Source organism: Canis aureus, chromosome 4 (assembly GCF_053574225.1).
Source record: "Canis aureus isolate CA01 chromosome 4, VMU_Caureus_v.1.0, whole genome shotgun sequence".
NCBI classification, from domain to species: domain Eukaryota; kingdom Metazoa; phylum Chordata; class Mammalia; order Carnivora; family Canidae; genus Canis; species Canis aureus.
Genome location: NC_135614.1, coordinates 31,026,981 through 31,050,301, shown reverse-complemented (window position 1 = coordinate 31,050,301; position 23,321 = coordinate 31,026,981). Strand labels below are relative to the sequence as shown.

The window sequence follows — 23,321 nt, the reverse complement described above, 5'->3', positions numbered from 1 at the left end:
GAAACCCGCTGCTAAGATCTTTTACATCACCACCAGGGGGCTCTTTCAAGGAAGAGTAAACCCCACCCCAGACTTGCAAACTGCCAAGTCTCCCCATCATACCTCATCTGCCCTCATTTATCTGCCCCCAGGGCGGCTGGGGCCCACCTTACCTGCCACCAGGTGGGCCCGGCTCCGGGAGCACAGAATTGCGTTGAACTTGGACTCATCTGTTCCCAGGCGGTTCTCCCCAGCCGCATACAGCTCCTGGACAGAGGGGAAGACAGGTATACAGTGCAGGCCTCGCCCCAGAGACCAGGCCCAGGCCACCTAGGTCAGCCCTGCAGGCCCACCAAGGAGGGAAGCGGGACCAGTGCCCTGGCTGTGCTCCAAGCACCATGCAGAACCAGACACCATCCACACATCTTGCTAGGTAACACAGGATTCTGAGGCAGGGTGGGTGTGCGGGGTGGGGGACGGGGATGGGACACTCAGGACCAGGAGAACCCAGGCCAACTGAAGCCAGGACAGGAACCCAGAGAGGAGGCAGCAGGCGATGGGGAGGGGAGCACAAAACAGGGGCTGGGCCGGAGTCCTAGCTCTGCTGCCAACTTGCCACAGGACCCCCGCTTGGAGCCCCACTTCATCTCTGAAATGTGAAGGTCAGATTAGATTCAAGGTCACACACTTGAAGGCCTAAAGGGGTTAGCTGGGGAGCTGAAATGAGGGAAATAGGCCAGCATAAGGCCAGAGGGCGGTGCGGGTGAAGGGTAAGCACGCGCAGGGGTGATCACTTCTCAGCACCTGCCGGGCACTTTCGTAGAGGAGCACAGACCCACTGTTGCCCGAAATCCAGATTTCTATGTAAAATTTCCCAATCTTTGTAAGGAGTGTCCCTATCCATAGGGGCAACAAACGATGACAATGAACACCATGACGACGAACAGACTATAATTGTGGACGTGGGACAGCACGTAGCGGGCACTTCCCCAGTGCCCCTGTGTATACCAGCACGGTGTTTGCCAGCGGGCAGGATTCGCACTTGCCTATCACATTTTTGCAAGTCTGAGCCCCAACTATTTGCCAATTTGCCACCCTGGCACCAGATGGCCCAGAAGTGCTCTCCAGGCCTCAGGCAGTGGCTCTTAGATCTCAAGGCACTGACGGCCAGGGGAGGAGGGCAGCCACCGGGGGCTTAGAGATCCCAAGGTCAAGGTCCACACCTGAGACAACAGAGAAGTGGACACAAAACCTTGAGAGTGAGGCAGCGTCTTCCTCGGCCAGGGAACAGCCCGGCCTGTCTAGCAGACAGGGAAGCGGAGATAGCATTCCCACCAGGGCGAGGACCAGGGCTGCTGGGACCCTGGGGATGCCCAGCCCTGAGTCCAGACACGGGAGCAGATGCCTCAGGCCAGGGAGCTGCAAAGGCAGACCTCAAAGGAGGGCCTCTGGGGTGCTGCCGGGGCCCATGGAACAAGCCCGGAGTCTGGGCCCTGATCCAGTCCCTGCCTCCAGGTTCCTCCATGCACAACGCTCTACCTTTCTGAGCCTCAGTTTCCCCATTTGGAAAGGAAACGGACCAGCCCAGAAAAGCAGCTGTCTTCCAGCCCTAAAAAGAGGGACGTCCACAGAGGTCCCGTCTGCCTCCCAGACGGCAGAGATAAGGCGACTGCTTGCAGCTCCTGGCGAACGCCGGGCTGGGGGCTGCAGGAGCGACAGAGGCAGAGGACAGGCCTCGCTGGCTCCATCCCACCAGGAAGCTGTGGCTCTCTCCGGCCAGACTGCTGCGGTCTGAGTTCATTAGTGGGAAACCCAAGCTCCTCTAGGGAGGCGCTCAGATGGTCCGTCAAAGAGATGGAACGGTGAGAGACCTTTGCCTAGAGTCTACAGTCAGGCCCAGCCGGGCCGAGGGCAGAATCTAAGGCCATGTAACTAAAGTGACAGCTGGTTTCTGGGCTCTGACCTTCAAAAGCCTAACGGGCAAGTGTAGAGTCTGCCCACCTGCAAACACAAGGACAGTCACAACCGAATGCAGGAGGAGGACCAGGTCATGTGAAACCCCACATCCATAATCCCCTACCGACTCGTGTCATATTGACTGTCACCCAGGTTCACGCCAAGGGGGAGTCAGAAGCCTACAGAGGCTGCAGGACGCTCCTGGCCGCATGGCTGGTAAGCAGCAGAGCCCATCGAGACTCACAGCATCCGGAACCTGCTCCTTATCACTTGCTCTTCCCACCCCAGAGCTCCTCCCTCGTGGAGCAAGAAAGTGGGGGTGCCCCCTGACTCGGGAAGCCCAAGTGGGGCACCTGGCCATCACACCCACCTGGGCGTCCCTCTGCACCAGCGTCATGTCCACGTTGGTGCTCTCATCCCGGTTTCCCTGAAAGGAAGCAGGCGGTATGGTCAAGGCTGCTGCCTGAGTTGCGGGGCCTCCTCCGTCCCCCTGCCTTTTCCTCAGAGCTCAGTGATCCACCCCTCTCTGCTCTGAGCCCCAGCTCTGCCGTGGTAGAGGTACCTGAGACAGAGAGATGAGGAGCCGCTGAAAGTGCCCTGACGTGTCGCTTCGGATAGCCTCCTCCAGGGTCTTTTTGAATTCTGAAAAGGAGACAAGGGGAAGGCCCACTCTGCAGCCAGTCAGCAGCAGACACAGGAAGGAGAAGGGCCCGAAGCCCCAGGTGCGATGAGACAGGTGCTCCACACGCCCTCCAGGGACACAGGGGCTGTGACTTCCAGGCCGACCTGGTCTCTGTCAGGCTCGGCGGAGCCACACCCCTCACCCCTCCCTTACCATAGTCACCTGCCCCGTGTGTCAACAGCAGGCAGGGCTGGGTCAGGGATCAAAGCCCCGCGTGTTGGGGGTGGCAGGAGATGAGGTGATAAGAAGGCCAGGAAGGTCTACGAGGCCGTGGGAGAGGGTGCGGCCAAGGCCAAAAAAGCACTGGAGTCTGGAGGGCTGAGGCCAGACGCCAGCCTCACCTGTTTTGTAGGCTCTGCTTAACTCCCGGATGTGCTCGTTGCTGCGGGAGGCCAAGATCTCGATCAAGCAGGCTTCGTCAGTGCCGGCCCCCTAAGGTGGCAGAGAACACAAACCGCGGCTCCTCACCGGCACCCTGGGAAGAGCGCGGGTGCCCTGTGCCCCGGCAGGAACCCCGCCGTAGCGGCTGCCAACCCAGGTACGCGCCCCCCGCGGGACGGCAGCTGCTCCCTGGGCCCCGGGCAGCCAGGCTCCCTTCCAGCGCCCCAGGCCCGGGCCGGTCCCAGATAGTGGCGGTGACGTGGTGACCAACTGAGGTCACACGAAGGACCAGGCCCATTCCCCCACCGGGGAACTGAGCATCAGAGAGGTGTAGCGACTTGTCCGAGGCCATACAGTAAACCCGGATCTGTTTTATTCCAAGTTCAGCTCATGAATGAGACAAGACACAACTGAAAAACGGGTATGAAGCCAGAGTAGCAGTGTGGACACGTGAGAGCCGTGGACTGGACTGCGGAGTGTCTGAAGACACCCAGGGGCAGCGCCAGCGAGGCCGAGAGAGGGCCACGTGGTAGAGGACGCAGGCAGCACCCGGCGGCTAGGCTGGCTTGAACCCGGGCACCGGCCTTCACGTCTCTGCGCTGCTACCACCACCCCCCGGAAAGCCCTGAGGACTAAGGGTGATGCGCGTGAAGCACTCAGAACAGTACGGTCCCCTAAGAAGCACAGCACGGGGTGGCTACTGTCACGATGACCACAACTGTTAGGGTCCTCGGGGCACCAAGAGCTTCTGTTCCCCACCTTGCTCAGTGCTCACCACACAAGGAGCGTCCACATTCCCATACGGATGCCCAGTGACAGAGGACCCCAGACCTGTGCTGTTTCTGTTTCCTAAGCCATCCCCTCGTGAAGCCAGCGGGGGGCGTCCAGGGGTCAGGGGGCCACTCCCTGGGTGCCGTCCCAGCTGCCCCCTGCCCCTCCCGGGAGGAGGGTATGTCTGAGGGTTTCCGCAGGAAAAGTCACTGTGCCTATCAGGCCTCTGAAAAATGACGGATTCCTTCTGGAGCACCTGTTCGATTCAGAGGGGTTTCCCCCTTCTGTGGGGGCTGCCCCCCTCCCATCCGCAGGACACCTGCTGTGGGGCCCGGGAGCCACAGGACCGTATGGAAGGTACAGGATCCTCCCCTTGGTCACAAGTGACTGGACTGAGGACAGTCAGAGTCTGCTTCTATTTGGAATCTGGACTGAGGGACAGGTCTTCTCCGTGGCTGATTCTCTGGAGAAGTAAATGGACGGGGGTCCACAGGGATCCTCTGCCCCCTGAGGGCAGAACAAAGTGGGCACTCGGGAAGGAGCAGAGACGAGAGCAATCCTGCCTGTGCCCGGCCCTCCTCAAGCCAGACAGCTCTCCTTTCTCCTCAAAGCCAATTCTACACCTCGGTTTTCCTGAAAGCCCTCCAGAGTGTTTCTGTTGTGCGCTAATACAGAGTCCTAGATGAAGGAGGATCATACCACCCGCGGCCCCGTACCCCTCTTCCATCACCATGTCACCACCAGCCTCCTCTACCACGCAGCTGCCATGCTTTTAGGACGGACAGGTTCAGATGCCTGCTGATGATGAAGGACACCTGTTTTGCCTCTTCCAACCTGGGAGGGTCCAGGGACCACACTTACAACAGCAGCTAATGAACAGGTTAAGCCCCACCGTGCAGTTCAGGACTTTCTCTGGCCTGTCCGTCCACGTGAGCAAACGAACACACGCATCAACACAAACGTGCACGCACCTTGATGGCATCCTTTATCTCATAAACATCGAAGAGGACGGGGGTCTTCATTAGAGCCAAGATTGTCTTCTCAAAGTTTCCTGACAGTTCAGATTTCAGGTCTTTGATCAAATCCTGATCGAATATTCAAACAGACTTATTTGAGAATCTATAGGAGGTGGATTCTCACCTAACTGGGACAATATCCCAGATCTGAGGACCAGCAGCAGCACCGCATCAGCCAGGGGCTGGCAGGAAAGCCAAATCTCAGCCAGCCCAGACACGCAGAGCTGGCCTGCGATCAGCTCAGCTTCCAGGGGGCCCGTGGGGTACCCAAGCTGGAGAAGCACTGGCTTGGGACACCAGTCTGTTCAACTCACCCAGTGTTTTACCTAAGGTTCACAAGTCCAGAGGTTCAAAATACATCCCCTTGCATTTATGCACAACTGAGAGACTTTTCCTTCAAAGCTCCTCTACCAGCGACACCTCCTAAGGTGGTCGTGGAGAGGGCAGGGATTAACAGCCTGGGTCCCGGGGAGGAAAAACCAGCCGGGTGGGAGTGAGCATCTTTTGTGCTAGGGGATGCTGTCGGCCAGGAGGCCACTGCTGGGTGGGCGGCAGGAAATGCCCTCATGGGCCTTAATGCGAAGCCAGGAGACCTGGGCTCACTGGCACCAAAGAAAAGCAGGGGTGAGTGGGGCTGTGCTAGAGGATGTGCCTCAGTTCCCTTTCCTCCCCTACTCACCTTGCCATAAGCAGTCTTGAAGGACAGGAGGATCTGCTGCCGCTGCTTGTTGGAGCGGCTCCCCAGGCAGTCGATGATGGCCTGCTCGTCGGTCCCTGTGGGAAGAAGCAGTGGATGAGGCAGGGCTGGGGGCGTGGGGATGCACTGTGCTGGCAGCTTCCCTGGCCCGGGCCCTTCCATTCTCCTGGGCATCTCACCTGCCCGCCCACATCTACGTCCTCTTCCACCACCACCACCAGGACCTGGGTCCCTCCTCCCAGAAACCCTGCACGGAGCCACCACGGAACTGCCTGGCGGTCCGGGGAGCACTTAGGACCTGAGCCACCGGGGGTCCCTCACCAAAGCCCTTCATAGCTTTCCGCAGGACCTCAGCATCTCGCAAGGGGTCAAAGCCAGGAGCATCTGTGATGGTGCCTCGGTTTCCAAACTGCTCGGACAAACAGACTCAGGTGAGATGTCGTTTCCCCCCAAGTGCAAGACTTCCCCACCCCAGGCTCTGAACGTGACCTTTTTACTACACGCTGGGGTACCTGAAGGAGACAGCAATGAATAATTGAGCGAGCCCACTGTGACCATGACAGGTCCTCATGTTCTGGTGCTGAGGCAGAAGCCTGGTTCGTGGCTAGAAGCATCTCTGAGTCCTAATGCTAAAAATCTGCCCTATGTCCAGGTCCTCCAGGACCGGGCCTGGGTTCCTGATGGGGGGGGGGGCGTGGGAGCCTCACGGCCCTAGCACATGTGAGCACATATTAGAGCCGTCCTAGCAGGGTCTGGGTAGTCCATGGAGCACCTCTGAGCAAACGAGAAATAGGTGCTCCCTCCAGAAATGCAGGTGTCCGGCCTTTACCACGGTTCACACCACCTGACTACTCCCGAACTCACACTGCTTTTCCTGGCACTGGCAGCTGCACTCCCCAGCAAATAAGGGATCCGGTCTAAGTGGTCTCCTGGTGGATTAGCTTCTGGGACTACTGGTGTTCACAGAGTTGAGGAGAGAAGCTCAGAGAAGGGCTGAGGGGGAAGGCAGAGGAAAGATAGAGACTAGGGCAGGGGTAGGGGAGAGTGGTGGCAGGGAGGAGAGGGACCCTCGGGCTAATTATAGTACTTGAGCACATACCACTAGCCCTGTGCTTGGCTGGCTTGGCCATGTAACCATGACAATGAATTCTAGGCACTGCAAACAAGAAATGCTCTCCAAAATGAGCCGAGAGCGGCCCCGAAGGAACTGCCAACAATCTTCCCTAGCCAAGGGAGGTTTCCAGAACCCTCCAAGACCAGCCTGAGAGGCACCTGTGGGAATGAAGTCTAAGCCCCATTGGGCACAAGGCCTGAGGCCAGGGGGCCGGGCAGTTCCTACAAAGCACAGGGCCAAGGAGGTAAATGACACGGGAGGAATGACGAGTACCCTGAAACGTTCAGATCCAACGTGCACATGGAACATCTAAACAAACTGCGAGAAACAAGGCAGCTCCCTAAGGTCCCTAAGAACACAAAGCAGGGGTGGGGAACCGGAGAGAAAGCAACTCTGTTACAACAGGAAGTGACAGAGGGAGGACGGAGCCTTTCTCCGTCCGCTGCACCCTCCCTGGCCTTGCTGGCAGAGGACACAGGGCCACGAGTCTCAGGCCTTTGGGACACGAAGGGCAGTGCAGGGCGGGCACTCACCCGGGCTGGAGGCACAGCAGGGGTGACGGTCCCGGACCCCAGGTATCCTGGGTAGCTTGGCACTGGCTGCTGCTGCTGCCCAGGAGGTGGCATTGGCGGCTGCCCAGGGTAGGTCATTGGCGGCTGTCCGGGGTAGGGCCCTGGGGGCTGCTGTCCAGGGGGCGGCATGGGCTGGCCTGGCACAGGGGCCCCTGGGTATGGCGGGTATGAAGGCATCCCAGAGGGCGGGTTCCCTCCAGGGGGCGGATACATTCCATACGGAGGAACAGGCTGCTGGGCGGAAGGGGGCTGCCCAAAACCCCCAGGGGGCATGGGAGGGTAACCCCCGCCGGGGGCCCCAGGGTATAGGTTTGGCACGTTGGCTCCTCCGAATGTCCCGGACATGTTGGATGCCTGAAAGTGCACAAAGCAAGCCTAAGATGAACGGCCCCTGAGGAACATGGCCACACCCTGTCCATCTGTCCTTCCCTGACCCGAGCCCTGCAGCACAGAGTCCGAGCATCCCTGGCTTCTCAGCGAGGCCCAACCTCGTCACCCAACCCAAAACTACTGTCCCCTGTCCCCTCTACCTGCACTCCTGGCCTTTTTATCTGCCCTCAGGCACCTATTTGTCCTATTGCCACAGTTTTACTAATGGCAACTGTCTGCTTCCCAGGAGAGAAGAAATTCAGGGCTGAGATTTTGGTTTGTTGTGGGCACATATGCCTGGTGCCTAGAGCAAGCCGGGCACAAATGAGGCCGCGGACTGGCTGCACAGCTGACAGAGAGCAAGCATTTGTTCTTAGGTGATAAAATATATTATTTTACAAGCCAATTAACAAATAGAAGTAGCATGTCTGCCTACGCTCCCAGGCACCCGCTCCCAGGCCCGAGCAGATAGTCATCCACACACACACACACACACAAATACGCACATGCACGTGCACTGGCACACAACACACGCGCACACACAGACCCTCACCTCTCTCCTCACCCTATGCTGAGCTCACATCAAAGGTGCACAATACATAATCTATGAAGGCACCACCCCCATCCTATTCAGAGCTGAAAGGAAACCCAATGTGCACCCCTTTTACAGAGGATGGTGGGCAGAGCCCTGACGAGACCCCTCAGCAGCCCGATACTCGGTGCCCGCAGGTACACACACGGAGACGCCTCTGAAGCCACCAAGGCCAGCAGCCTTCGTCCCTCCGGCCATGCAGGAGTGACCCCCAGGGGCAGCCCCAGCAGGGGCGCTGGACTCACCATTCCCGAGAGGTAGTCCTGGTTGAACTGCCCTGCGTAGTTGGCCATGTTATCCAGCCCGATGGGGGGCATGCTGGGTGGGGGGTAGCCAGCACCTCCCCAGGCACCGCCACCTGAAAGCAACACCAAGCCCTTCAGCGCCGTGCCAGCACTCCCCGCGGGGAAAGGCACAGCATCAAGCTCTCGGGTGCTCAGGAGGGGAGGCCAAGCAGGGCCTCGCGGACACTGCTACAGACCCCATGGAAAACGGGCAAGAAACTCGAACCCAATCCTGCTGCCAAAGGAAGAGAAGAGCAGGAACCTTCCTCTTCTTCCAGAGAGGAAGGTGGGGTTCAGCAAACACTCGCACGTATTACCTCTATGGGATAAAGGAGGTAGACAGGCCAAGGACAGAACTGCCCTGCTGGGCTCACCATCATGGAACAGGAATACAGACATAAAAACAGGTGTCATTTGGGGACAGCGTGCTGACCCAGGACAGCAGTAAGCTCAGACCACCCAGAGAACCCACAGTGAGGCAAAAGCGTGGCAGGTTAGGGTGGGTGTCCTGCTGACCAGGTTGTTTGCAATCACGGTCTGTGAAGGGCAGGGAGACGAGGACGACAGGGTGGAGGGAGACGGGGCTGGGTCACGCACACTGACACACATCCCTACAAGGGGGGCAGCTGGGGAACAGCAGTAAAAAGCCCCAGCTCTGAACCCAGAGGGACCCGGTGTGTGCCCTGCGGCGAGGCACTCAGCCCCTCTAGTTCAGCGTCCTCAGCTGCCATGAGGGGTAATAATTAGTTTGCCTCAAACTGGGTGAGGACGAAGGCCTACCACCTGTGCGGGGCTCCCATGGTGCAGTGGGCACTGGGATAAGTGGCGAGGCAGCTAGCATCGCTGTGTGGGCCGTTGGCCTGTTAGATGCCTTTCTGACCAGGGCAGTGAAAGACCCTGAGGATGGAATCACCAGCCTGCTCGCTCTCTGCTGCCTGGTGTGGTGGAGGTGGTGGTGGCAGTGCCAGGACACACCGCAGGTCCCTACCGGGGAGAGGACCAACCGCGAGGTCAACACTGACAGACCTGGGCTTGGCCTTGTTCAGAGGGCAATGATGGTGGCCGAGCCACCTCCCTGCTCCAGACCTGTTCTCTACCTGTTGAATGGCAAGGTGGGCACCAATGACCTGCAGGGTCATGAGTGCTCAGACTCAAGGACCTTTGCTCTGGGAAATGAATGTGCCCACAGGTCTTGTGGAGTGAGGGGAGCGCGGCTCAGGCAACCTCAGGATGACCAGCCTGTAATGATCCTCTCGTCTCCCCCGCTACCATGGGGACCCAGTATCATTTCAGGAACCTAGGAGGGGCCAAGGCCAGAGAAGCTGATTTCTAAGCATGAAGCGATGTGCTGTAGGTGGGGCCGGGATCTGATGGCCTGACTGTGGGTGCAGCCCCAGTGCTATCAGCCCACAGCTTCTGGCAGCTGCAGCAGGAACATGTGACCCTTGGCGACTGCCTCCACTTCCTCCTGTGGCTGGGGGGAACCCTGCTGCTGCAAAACCATGCAGCTCAAGCTCAGGGTAGGAGAAGTAATGGAAGGGCAGTCGTCACCTAACAGTGCTTTGGACGACAGTGCCAAGGGCTTTACTTGGCTATCTTAGTATCTGGGGCAACCCGGTGAGGGAGAGATACCTGAAACCATTTGCAAAGAAGAAAACAGAGTCCCAGAGCAAAGAAGGCATTTGCCTGCTGCTATCAGCTAAGAAAGCAAGAAACTGGGTCCTGGACTTGCCTTGGCTTCAAATCCAGGCCTTTCCTGGCCCCTGGGTCCAGGATTTTCTCCAGCTCCTCCCCATGTACCCCTCAGGGTAGAGAGAGGACTGGAAAGCACTGTTACTCTCTCCCTGTCTGCTCCTGGACATTGAGCAGAGAGGACGTTCCCTCCCCGGCCCACCCCAGCCCCTCTCACCTGGTGCAGCTGGGGGGTAGCCTCCTGCGGGCGGAGGATAGCCTGGGTAGCTCATGGTCCGATCTGAAAGGGAAGAGGAAAACATGCTCAGCCTCTGCCAGGAGCTCCTACCAGCCACAAGCCAGGCCCCTGCAGGGGGACAGGCTGCATCAAGCCTGACCGGGACCAACCCAAGTGACCGTCCATGTCTGCTAGGCCCCCAGCTAGAGACGACAAACAGGGGCAGGCCCATGCCCATGTCCATGTGCACCACACCCGTAGTTGTGTTTCTCTGCAGACCCCCATCCCTCCACGCTTCACTCTCCCTCTGCTGACACAGGATTCCACGCACGTGGAGCTCAGAGGCGAGCATGCACTGCCTCATTCTCAGGGGCCCAGATCTATTTGTCTTTATTTTCCAGTGTCTTTGTCTCCATCCAGCCAGAGCCCAGTCTATAGACCCCAAGCTATCCACAGTGGCCTCCGACCATAGTGGATCTGCCCCCGAGCTACATTTTTCATTCTCCAACCTCTGGCTCATCAGACATGGGAAGGTGGCAGGAGATCACCAGTCCTAGAGACAAGGGACCTCAGGAGCGCTCATGTGATCCAGGATGGGGAATGAGGGCAAGTGAGGTGGCTGGAGCTCGGAAAGGGTAAGTGACTTGCAGATCAGGAGTAGGGAAGGAGAAAGGCCTGGAATCCAGGGCTCTTGCCTGTTGGTGCAGGGTGGGATAGCTGCTCTCACAAAGTCCCTCTGTCTACAGATCCCTCTGCCATGCCCCATGCCACTTAAACTGCCTGGAGGGACCCAGACCTGCTGCGACCCGAGCCACTCAGACTGTCATGCAACCTACTTCCTTTTGCTCATCAGTGGCTGCTGCAGTCTGCAGAGGCGTCCAGTGACAGGTGAGGATGTCAGGAGACCCGCAGGCCCCCTTAAACCATTATACCTGCTGACCCCAGGTGACCTGCTCCCTGTGGTGCATCAGGCCCCAACCTAGTTTTCAAGGTGCAATGTGTGCATCAGAACTGCCATAAGGGCCTGTTAAACACACAGCTGGGCTCCACTGAGGTTTGAGTCCATAGAACCAGAAGCTGCATTTCTAACTCATTTCCAGGTGATGCTGCTGGTGCAGGGACCCCACTTTGAGAACTACTGCTCTCGATGCCACCATTCACCTGTAAGATTTGAGTTGCCCTTCACAGCTACAGTGGGGGTCTGCGCCTGCTGTTTGCAAGGAGGCTGAAGGGCTTCCTTAAGGTGCCACACTGGTCCCCACAGGGCCCACTGAATGAGGGCGTGGGGTTCTGTTTGGGCCAGTGCATCCAGAGGTGACTGTAGGTAAAGCAGCAGAAGCCAGATGATGGCCTAGGGACTTGGAGAGCTAGAACTGGCTACCTACGGCACGGGCCAAAGCCCTGTTCCCTTACATGCTGTGGTGAGGGGGTTGGGAGCTCCCGTGGTCTTGCCCTCGGTCTGATTCCTCTCCCTGTGGTTGGCTGAGCCTTCAGCACAAAACCCCCTCCCAGACCCTGCCCTCAGCCTGACCCTCCTGTTAGAATCCTCAGACCCTGCTGATGAGGAGGGCTGGATATCTGAATGATGCGTGGGCCAGGAACCTTCTGACGGAAGAGCCCTGCGTGAGGTCAGCAAGAGCTGCGGTCGTGTCCCTGACACCCTTCCTCTGGAGACCACCATTAAGCAGAAACTCCGGCTACCAAAGACCCCTCCCCACTCTTCCGGTCTCTTCCCAGAGGAATGAGGCCAAAAGGCCCCATCCACCAGAAGGGGGGGAAAAACACAAATCAAAACACCAAAACTAATCTCAGGGTCCCCAGGTGGCTCAGCTGGTTGTGTCTGCCTTTGGCTCAGGTCATGATCCCTGGATTCTGGGATCCAGCTCCACATCAGGCTCCCTGCTCAGTGGGGAGCCTGCTTCTCCCCCTCCCTGCTGCTCCCCCTGTTTGTGGGATAGTGAAAAAGATAAATAAAATCTTTAAAAAACAAAACAAAACAAATCTCAGCCAGAGATTTAAATATAAGAAGCAGCCCTGAACTCCAAAGACATAAAATTAAAGTTCTGCACAATAAGAAACAAAGAAAACAACAAAAAGAGAAATGACAAATTTAAGAAAAATGTTTTGCAATTAAAAAAAAAAAAAAACACCTAAGCCCCATGACCAGTAGAGAAACAAATGAGCAAACAGGGAATTATAGGAAAGGAACCGAAGGTTTTACCCACACTAAGATGCTAAGAGATTTGCCAATTACAAGCACAGAGATGTCAAAATGTGAAATACAAGCTCTGAACCAGAAACTCACCTTCTGGAAATTTATTTCCCAGGCACACTTAGACCTGTGTAAAGTGACGGGGACATGGATTTTACTGGGACATTCTGTTATAACAAACCCCTAACTATCTGTCCAACTGCAGCAGGCTGATGAAGTGGATCCAAGCAGATCCATACAGTAAATGCTCTGTAGCTATTTTTATAATTAGCCAATTCTATATACGGGGATGTGAAATCAAGGTGTACACTGTGTGTTTACTAAGCTAATATTTTTAAAAAAAGAAAATGTAGACAAACTCAGTGGTGTACACACACACACACACACACACCCCATCCCTGGAACGATAAACAAGAAACCTGGTGACACTGGTTGCCTTTGGAAGGGAAATCTGGGGTTAGACATGAAGCTTACTGTTTATATTTGCATTTTTTTGGCCACATGCATGTACTGCCTATTAAAAAAACAACTTTAAAAAAGGCCCAATTCAGGCGGGGATTTCTGAGCTCAGCTGAGGCCACGGTTGTTCTTCCAAGATCTGAATAACTCACATAGGGTCTATTCAGCCCCGGGCAGCCCAGCTCCAAGCCTGGGGTTAGCAGTACTACATAAACATACGGGGGACCCAGACCCAGAGGGTCCGCTGGTCTCCCCACCCAGGGCAGGCGCCCAGGGCAGCCTCGGGCTGCTCCCAGGGTGATGGCACCCTTCCCAGGAGGGCTTCACAGACTTCCCAGCAAGAGTTAAAAGCTGTCCCTCGGCAGTGAGGGCGGTGAGCCAGGTCTAATCCCATCCAAGCAGCAGGCCTTCATCCCTGGGTCTCCCCCCACCCCCCAAGACACCACCTCCAGTCTGGCCCTCTCGAGAGCGGCCTCATTTCCCCACCTCCCGTCTGCAATACACTCCCTTCTGGGTCTCGGAGCTCTCCTCAGAACCCAAGGCCCCAGCTGTGGTCCCTGAAGAGCACGGGGCAGGGCCAGACAACACCCCCCCCCCCCCCCCCGCCACGGGTTGGGACACAGAGTGTTCTGGACAAGGAGCCCTGGTGCACATCCTGTTAAACTCCTCCCGCACATTCTATCTGCTGCTCGGCCCGCTGAGGTGTCCAACGCCCCAGCACCCAACATCGTAGTGCTCAGCTTTGCTTGGTAAGCGTGACATTTGCTTTCTTCCAGGTCACTGGTAGGAAAAGGGCCAAGGACAACACTCCTGAATAGTCCCTGCCGACCACGCCCCAGCCACGACAGCAGGTGCAGCCATTCTCTCCACGGCACCACGCGCGTTTCCCACGCACTTCTCCATGGTTTAAAGAGGGGCCGCCTCCCATGAGGACTCTAACATACGGCCCGGGCCTGCGAGCCCTCCAGTTGGTTCAGCTGCCGAAGGATTCCCCAGGAGCAGAGCCACGGCAGCCGGAGGGCCTAGGGCGCCTCGGGGCGCCCCATCCCTGCCCCTTGGGAGGCTGCTTGGATTCAGCTCTCCCACCCACAATGTCTGCGTGCTTTCCCCTTTCTGGACATGAAGAAATCTGCTCATGAGCCAGTCATGGGTAACCGCCGCCTCCACTTTTGCTCAAAAGAGGTCCCCACCCGGGCCTGCCGTACTTGGTGATGGTGTTCCTGGCACCCGGGGGCCACCATGTCCCCGCTCAGAGGTGAGCTCAAGCAGGTCTTTTTATTTTTTATTTATTCATGAGAGACAGAGAGAGAGAGGCAGAGACACAGGCAGAGGGAGAAACAGGCTCCCTGCAGGGAGCCTGACGTGGGACTCGATCCCGGGTCTCCAGGATCCCACGCTGGGCTGAAGGCGGCGCTAAACCACTGAGCCCCCTGGGCTGCCCTCAAGCAGGGCTTCTAGGGGCTCCTCACCTTCCTCTCCCCGCGGCCGCCTGCCCAGCACTCACTCCCCACCACAGAGAACACAGGGAGTTACAACCGAGCAGACTGGCTTCCTCTTCGGCGTCCACCAGTACCACACCTTCTGCTACGTCTGTCCTTTAGCAAAGAAGAAAGGTACCCGGGCAGGGACGCTTCACATCGCTGATGCCATCTGGCAGGCCTGGCACACCGCCCGTTCTGCGGTGGCTCTGGTCAGGACGGTGACACGGGGGCTCCCCGGAGAGATTTATTCCACATGGTAGGCAGGTGGCTTCTGTAGGGATCGCTCCAGTTCTTAGAGACCAGCCCCTGGGGACCTTCCAGCCTCCAGTCCTGCCGCTTTGGGGCCTGTATGGTGTGGCCACCACCCTTGCTTCCTCCCTGGGCCATCCACCTGCTGCTAGGCACTCGATTTCATCCAGCTGTGGCCCTCTCAGGCTTCTCAAGCTTCGGTCTGCAAAGTAATCACCTGTTGGACTTGTTACACCTCAGATCGCTGGGTCCCTTCCCACATGCTTGGAATTGGGAGGTTTGGGATAGGCGCTCAAATCGGTGTTTTGCACACACTTCCTGGTGGTGCTGATGCTGCCTGACTACGGACCACACTGCTTCATCTTGCCTGAGAAGCTTCTGGACAGCTCGCCGAAAACACCTATGCGCTGGCCCCAGTCATGCTGGCCCCGTCAACCTGGGATGGGCCCAGGACTCTGAAATCTAAACAAGGACCCATCCCCACCCCCAGCGATTCTGTGCTCTGCACTCCAGGAAACACTCCTTCCTTTCAGGTACTGGGACACCTGCCGGTGTTTACCATCCAGCCTTGACTCCCAGTAGTCAGCTCTGAGGGCAAGCGAGCACAAGACCTGGGCGTCCCAGGATTCCATCAGAGCCAAGCCTCGAGGTGCCAAGTGAAGGTATACGGTGGGTACACAGGGCTTGGCTTGCCAAGGGCTGTAAGAGGGCCTGTTTCCTAAAGTTGTGTGTACACATGCAAGTATACCGTTAACTTTCAAGGGCTCCACAGGGCAGCAGCCAGAGTCCTCAAACACAGGAATCTAGAAATGATGTGTTGGCAGAAGGGCAGAGTCATCCAGAACAAGAAGAATCTCACTTCTCCCACTCACTCACCTCCCTCCCCCGTAACGGAGAGCTTTGTCATTTCCCCACTTCAACAAGGGGAGATGGACACGGGGGCCTCTGGGAGTCCAGCCTGACTTCCATGGAAGGGAAAGGAGGGGCGGGTGGCGGCATGCCACGCCCGGCCCGAGGATCCAGAAGCCTTTTCCCCAGAAGGCCGGTGAGGGACATGGATGGGGACAGAGCTTGCAGCAGGGTGGCGCTGAGCAGAGGCCGAGGCCTGGAAGCATCATCCCTGAGGCCTCCCGCCCCTGTGTGCCTAGCAGCACACCGAGCAGGCCTGGACTAAGTGGAGGCTGTTGTGGGAGGACCTCCGCACTGCCCTTCCCCAGCCCGGGGGCTGGAGCACTCATTTGTATATTCATCTTTTAATATTAAATCCTCAATCTGTCTTTATACAAGAATTTAAATATAGAGCTTAAAAAGTCATGCGGCTCAGATGATTCTCTGCTGATATATTTTTAAAAACAAAGAGAAGACGAGCCACCAACTGGGAGAAAAAGTCTACAAAAGACACATCTGATAAAAGAACTGTTCTCCAAAATAGAGAAAAGAACTCTTCAAGACTCAATGGTAAGAAAACAACCTGATTAGAAAAATGGGCAAAAGACCCGGACATTTCACCAAAGAAGACCCACAGATGGCATCTGGGCACATGCCAAGATGCTCCCCATTGGACATCATTCAGCAATTGCAGATTAAACAATGAGGTACCACCACGTACTTATCAGAACGCCCAGAGTCCTGAACAGTGAAGACACCAAGTGCTGGTGAGGATGGGAGCGATAGAACTCTTGCTCACCGCGGGTGCAAATGCAAAACCTCCCGATCAGGTGGTTTCTTATAAAAGTAAACACAGGGCAGCTCGGGTGGCTCAGTGGTTTAGCGCCTGCCTTCGGCTCAGGGCGTGATCCCGGGGTCCTGGGATCAAGTCCCACATCGGGCTCCCTGCATGGAGCCTGCTTCTCCCTCTGCCTGTGTCTGTGCCTCTCTCTCTCTCTCTGTGTGTCTCTCATGAATAAATAAGTAAAATCTTTAAAAAAAAAAAAAAAAAAGTAAACACATTCTCAGCACCTGACCCAGTAGTGCTTGGTATTCAACCCAGTGAGCTGAAAACTTGTCCACGCAAAAACCTGCACACACATGTTCACAGCACCTTTATTCATAATGATCTACATTTGAAGGCAACCAAGACGCCTTAAGTAGGTGAATGGATAGATACCCATGAAACATTAGTCAGTATTAGAAGACGTGTGCCATCAACCCATGAAAAGACACGCGGGGCGCTGAAGTACAAATAAGAAAAGGCTACACTACAGGCTGCGTGATTTCAACTCTCAACAGTCTGGAAAAGGTAGAACTAATCCTTGGTAAAAAGATCAGTGGTTTCCAGGAATTACGGAGCAGGGAGGGTGAACATGCAAAGCACAGAGGATGTTTTTTAGACCAGTGGAACTATTCTGTATGATATTAAAGTGGCGGGTTCGTTCGTCAAAACCCACGAACATACAACACCAGAAGTGAACCCTGAAATAAACTATGGACTCTGGATGTGACCACGTAGGTTCATCAATTGCAACAAATGTCCTCCCCCCCCCCCCCCCCCCGCTGACGGGTGCTGATCATGGATATTGATGGTGTTGATAGTGATGTACTTTCCACTCCATTTTGCTGTGACCCTAAAACTGCTTTAAAAATAAATTACATTTAAAAATAACAATTAAAAAACAGAATAAAGGAATAAAATAAAAAGATTAGAACACACTGGAGGGAAATTCAAACAGAACCAGAAAGGCACAAAGAGAAAACCAAAGGTCTGACCCTCTACTGCAAGGTCTCCACTGAGCAGTTTCTAATGTGTAACTCAAGACCCCCTCCAAAAGCACCCACGTAAATGCACGTGCGTGTGTGTGTGTGCGGTGTATGTTCATGTGTTCATACAACTGCTTTAAAGCAAGAGATCCGCTTATCTGCAGACTCTCCTCGCTGCAGTACAGGCCAGGTTTGGGCGGACTCAGGTGTAATTAACGGCACACATTCCTACCTGACATTCCTCCTGGCACTGTTTGGGGAGATGAAGAGTTAGCTGGCCTCAGCCAGTCTGGGCAGCCTCTGGCCTCCATACACCGCCCTGGGAGTGGTGGGCATTCCTCCCCAGGTCACTGCGCCGGACAAGAGGAGGCAATGATCCAGACACGGCGTGAATGAGGCCCAAAGCAAGACAGAAACATCCACTTAAAATAATCCACTTCCTTGGGGCACATGGGTGGCTGAGTCAGTTAAACATCCGACTCTTGATTTCAGCTCAGGTCATGATCTCAGGGTCATGAGATTGGGCCCTGTGTCAGGCTCTGTGCTGGGCACAGTCTTAAGATTCTCTCTCCCTCTCCCTCTGCTCCTCCTTCACCACGTACGTGTTTTCTCCCTCGCGTGCGCTCTCTCTCAGAAAAAAAAAGTAATCCACTTCCAAGAATCTCCTACGGAAAAGGATCCTGACCAGTGACCTGGAGCCAGGTCCAGATCTCCCCAGACCCTGCTCTCCCAAGGGTGTGAAGGGGGGATGGAGGGGCTTCCCCTCTCAGGGCTCATCCTTCCTTTTGCATTTTAGGACTCCTAAAGGGGACACCTCTTTAGGTTTTTACCCCAATCCCAGGTTTACAGACTCACAAATGTTCGCATTGGAAGGGACCTTGAAGACTAATTTCCACCACCACCCTCCCTTAGTTCATTCTGCAGCTAAAATACACCAGGGACCCTGTTTACTGAAGCCAGAAACACACCTGGGGGGACGACCCATGGTAGAAGCCTGCCTGCCACCTGCTTGGTCCTAACAGGGCCATGCTGCACAACCCGCGCCCGGCTGGCTAGTTTGGGGGTCCAGCCAGTCCCGCCACAGGTGGCCTACCTTAAGACCCCTCTCCCCAGGGCAGAATTAAGGGCAGTAAATACGCTTTGAAGCAGGGTTTGCCAAGGCCATTCATCCTGGCAGGACAATCCAGAGATCCTCGGGTGTCTAGGCTCGCACCTCTTCCCTCTCCCCACACCTACGGGCAGGGGGCAGGAGGGAAGCCAGGCACAGCCAGAGCTCCGCCACATACAGTCCCTAGAGCTGGCTCAGCAACACCCTGGACCCCACTCCCAGCTCAGCTGTGGCAAGCACAAACAGCCTGATGTATGTACAGATACAGCTCAGCGCTTCCTCACAGTGTTCTCAGATGCCAGCTTAGCATCTTGCAAGTTGAGAATTTAGACAGAAAAAATGTAAAAGGAGAAAGAGATTAGTTGTCCAAAAACTTTAGAAAAATGCTGCCCACTACATCCCCTCCCCAAAGTGCCAATTCACAATAGCATGGTAAAGGCTCTGAGAAGTCCTGTAACAAAGGAGCCTGCTTCAGCAGCCTGGGTGGCTCAGCGGTTTGGCACCGCCTTCAGCCCAGGGCGTGATCCTGGAGACCCGGGATCGAGTCCCACGTCGGGCTCCCCGCATGGAGCCTGCTTCTCCCTCTGCCTGTGTCTCTGCCTCTCTCTGTGTGTCTCTCATGAATAAATAAATAAAATCTTTAAAAAAAAACACACACACACAAAAACAAAGGAGCCTGCTTAACATTATCCCCAAATTTCCCAGCTTATTAGGCAATCATAATAATAGTTAACATTTATTGAACCCTTTAATACGTGCCAGGCACTTTGCTAAGTGCTTTACATGGAATTCAATTTTACAACAACTCTATAAAACAAACACTAAGATTATGATCCCCTGTTAGAGATAAGGAAACTGAGGGATGGGGAGATTAGGGGACTTGCCCAAGGTTACGGGCAGTAAATGACTGAGCCAGGATTCACACCCCGGCAGCCAGGCTCCAAAGCCCAGGACTTTCACCCCCATCTTATACTACACTTCCTCGTGGAGCCCACTGGCCGCAGAAACGAGCATCTCAAAAACTGAAAAACACCTCTGACGGAATAGCCTGGGATCAGGAACCGAGTCATCAGGCCTCACTGCGACCCCAGGTACTCCATCAAAGGCAGGAGAGGGTGGTGAGAAGCCCACGAACTCTGAAGCTAGTGCACAGGCTCAAATCCCCGTGCTGCTCTCCACCAGGTGTGACCCCGGGGCAGGTCACCTAACCTTTCCCGGCCTCAGCTTTCCGCATGTGTGAAATGGGCACAGTAACAGTTCAATACCAAGTATGTTCTCCTAATACCGCTTAACCCATCCTGTATCAGGCTCTCCAGTATAAAACAGCAGAGGGCCGCAGAGGGCCGCAAGCCATGAGAACTCTTGGGATGAGAAACGTAGGGGCAGTGGGGGTGGGGGCAGAGATGTGAGGGGTGCACCCCGCCTCCAGGGCCTTGTCCCACACCCCCAGCCCCCGAGCAGCAGGCCCGGCAGGGGCTGTGCTCCCATCGCCCGGGGAGGACGCGCCAACAGGGGTCGCGTGGAGTTGCCCGCCTGGAGCCCCGGGGCCTGGCGCGGGGAGGCAGCCCCGAAGGCCTGGGACAAGGGACGAGGGACGAGGGGGAGCACGCCCACACCAGGACCCCGCCGGCAGCGGGAACCCTGTCCTCCCCTCCCGGCCACCTTTCTAGCCGCGGTCCCCGAGCCGAGCAGGGGGAAGCAGGCGCCCCAGACCCCACGCCGCGCCCCCCCGCAGGAGCCGCGCTTAGTTGGACGCCGGCCCGGGACCTCCGGGCAACGGGAAATGAGGCGGACCCGTCCGTGGCACCAAGGCCCAGCTCACAGCCAAGCCCACGCCACCGGGCGGCGGGCCGTGGAGCTGCCAAGGCTCTTGTGACAGTCACGGTGGCGGTGACAAGTCCGATGTGGCCAGGACCTCAGGAAACCCCGCCCCACCCCAAAAAGGGCAACTGCGGGTTGTGTTTCCCAGCGCAGCTCAGGCTGAGGAGAGACGGGGCTGGGCCTCCCCGCTGCGCGGCCCTCCAGGATCACCTGGGCCCCGGGGGGCGGCACACCCACACACTGCGGCAGCTCGGCCAGGAGGGAACTGGGGGAGCCCCCTCCCTGGACCCCCGCTCCGGGTGGGGAGGGGCTGCCCAGAGACTCCTCCCAGGGCCCTCGGCCTGAGCCACACCACGCCGGCCCCACATCCCCTGCGGGGTGACTCGCTCCCACACTCCACACCGCTCCCCATCGTCACATGACCACACTCCCCCATCAAGTCTCACAGCACGGTCACAGGAAGCTTCTCGGCTCTGCTGTATTTTCCCCCAGCCCACACAGCTCTGATAGCATCTTCGACACTGCTCGGGAGGAGCCAGGGTGACACATGGGGCTTCAAGTCCACGGATGGCGATTCCAGTCTGGCCCTACCACCTGCGGGCTGTGTGGCCTTGGGCCCGCTGCCACAGCTCTTTGAGCCCTTTCCTTACCTGTAAAATTGGGGAAGACACATCTGTCGGACTGCGTGGCTGTGAGGAATGGCTACGCTGATGCATCTAAAGCTACCCGCCACGTAGCCCATCAGCAGGTGCTCGGTGTGCTCTAACCTACTCCCTGGGGAGCATTAGCCTGGAGCCTGTGGTCTGGGTCCTGGCTCGGCTACTCGCCGTGTGCCCTTCCCTGGGCAACTTTTCACATCTCTGGACTTCCGTGCTGTCTACAGATATGACCTGCCCACCTACCCTGCAGTCACTGTGAGGACTGAATGAAGTAAAAAAGGAGAGACCTTTGTAAAGTTCGGGACAAGCTCTCACCTCTGTGACCAACTCACACGACATTGGTCTCTCCCAAGCGGCCAAAGAGGACAGGCTCTGATGTTTGGAAAAGGTCATCAAAGCTCCTGTTCAGAGCCTGGTACCAGGTGTCCAGCCCCACCGTAGGGGGCGCCTAACCAACTCTATATATGATTATGGGGTTTCTCAGGACCACACTGGTAAGGGGGAGGGATGGATGGGAGGACTTTTCAAAGCCTGAGATCAAGGCACCATGGGTTCCATGATGAGGTCCTTCAAAAATATCCCAGGGGTGCCTGGGTGCCGGAGTCAGGTGAGCATCCGACTCTTAGTCTCAGCGCAGGTCATGATCTCAGGATCATGGGATCCAGCCCCGTGTCGGGCTCCACACTCAGCACCGAGTCCGCTTGGGGGTCTCTCTCTCACTCCCTCTGCCCCTCCCACTTATGTTCTCTCTTTCTCAAATAAATAAATAAACCTTAAAAAAAAAATCCCAGATGGTCCATACCCTGGCCCCCCAAAACCTGTGAACGTGTGACCTTGCATGGCGAAAGGGACTGTGCAGATGCAATTAGGATTACCAATCCTGAGATGGGGAGGTTATCCTAGACCATCCAGGTGGGCCCAGTCTAAATACATGCGTCCTTTCCTGAGCAGAGACCCTTACCAGGCTGGGTTAAGGATGAAAAGAAAGAACGAGGAGGAGAGATCTGAAGCATGGGAGGGATCCCAGCCGTGGAGGAGGCGGCCACCAGCCAAGGAACACAAACGGCCTCTCGAAGCTGCAAAGGACAAGAGTGCATTCTCCTCCAGGAGAGACATCACCCGACCAACAAAGAGCAGGAGACTCATGAGACAAGAGTGTGAGACAGCAGTTGTGTGGAAGCGGCGCAGCCTCTGTGGCCAACAGTACAGCAGGTGCGCTTACCCGAAAGCAGGCCCCAACCCCACGAGGAAGCCACTGCTCGCGGCAGCCCTACCCACCAGAGCCAACAGGTGGAGACCACCCAAATGTCCATCCAAAGAAACAGACGAACGAGACGTGCTGTAGAACACACGGTAGAGTATTATTAGGCCTTGAAAAGGAAGGAGCTTCCAACAGGCGCTGCGACAGGACTGAGCACTGACACCACGTGGAGCGGAAGGAGCCCATCACAGACAGACAGACACGGTGGGACTCCTCCCGGGAGGCGCCTGGAGCGGCCCGGCCACAGCGGAAAGGACTGTGGTCACCAGGGGCGGGGAGGGGAGGAAACTGGGGAGCTGCTGCCTCAGGGACCGAGGCTCAGCTGGGGCAGGTGGAAAAGCTCTAGAGAGGGGCGCTGGTGACGGCTGCACAGCAGCGTGGATGTACTTAGTGCCGAGGAACGACACATGCCTTTGAAAACGTGCTCAAGATGGTGCGTTTCATGTTATGTCTATTTTACCACCAAAATAAATTGTGTGGTTTTAAGCCACTAAGTTTGTGCTAATTTGCTATGGCAACAACAGAAAACTAATACAGACAGCGATCTCCTTCCTTCCAGATCCTTCTAGAGTGTTCTCTTTGAAAAGGCCTCTGCTCTCCTGTGTAAGAGATCCGTGCACAAGTCTACGTAACCCAGCAAGCTTTCTTTGACAAGGAACAGAAGCCGTAAACCAGAAAGACCACAACTACGCTATTCCGACCGAGAAGGAAGGACCAGGGGCTCGGCTCTCCCGCATGCCTGGGAAGCAGAGCTCAATAAAGCTTTGCTCCCTTGTATCTTCAGTCAACATGAATCACCATGGTGAGACTCGGGCGCTGAGTGGCTTGCGTGTGGCCCGGCCAGACACACCCAGCCAGCAATGCAAATGCTCTGGGGAGGGAGAAGGCACAGGCAGGGCAATCACACCCCAACCCGCCAGGACCATGCAACTGGGGCACCAGAGCTCACTCAGCCCTAGCAATGACTCAGTTCATTCCTCCCCTCCCCACCTCGACTCTCATTTCACAAATGGGGAAACTGACACAACCAGAGAGGAGGAAGTGACTTGCCA

The 23,321-nt window shown here is 56.4% G+C and overlaps 1 protein-coding gene and 1 long non-coding RNA gene across 2 annotated transcripts in view; one reads left to right on the top strand and one right to left on the bottom strand.

The window, feature by feature from the left end:
* ANXA11 (annexin A11) overlaps positions 1-23,321 on the bottom strand; it is a 39,910-nt gene that overhangs the window by 6,218 nt on the left and 10,371 nt on the right. Inside the window, exons 2-11 of the mRNA XM_077895187.1 lie at positions 10,323-10,385; positions 8,375-8,487; positions 7,130-7,522; positions 5,804-5,891; positions 5,465-5,559; positions 4,741-4,854; positions 2,959-3,049; positions 2,498-2,577; positions 2,306-2,362; positions 153-246 (exon numbers count right to left, since the gene is read on the bottom strand). Of these exons, the coding sequence (XP_077751313.1) occupies positions 153-246; positions 2,306-2,362; positions 2,498-2,577; positions 2,959-3,049; positions 4,741-4,854; positions 5,465-5,559; positions 5,804-5,891; positions 7,130-7,522; positions 8,375-8,487; positions 10,323-10,377 (1,180 nt within the window). The 5' untranslated portion in view covers positions 10,378-10,385. The remainder of the gene's footprint in view (positions 1-152; positions 247-2,305; positions 2,363-2,497; positions 2,578-2,958; positions 3,050-4,740; positions 4,855-5,464; positions 5,560-5,803; positions 5,892-7,129; positions 7,523-8,374; positions 8,488-10,322; positions 10,386-23,321) is intronic.
* On the top strand, positions 13,670-17,345 carry LOC144312443 (uncharacterized). The gene is made up of 2 exons (XR_013377921.1): positions 13,670-14,248; positions 15,257-17,345. It is a non-coding gene; the product is annotated as an uncharacterized LOC144312443 (long non-coding RNA).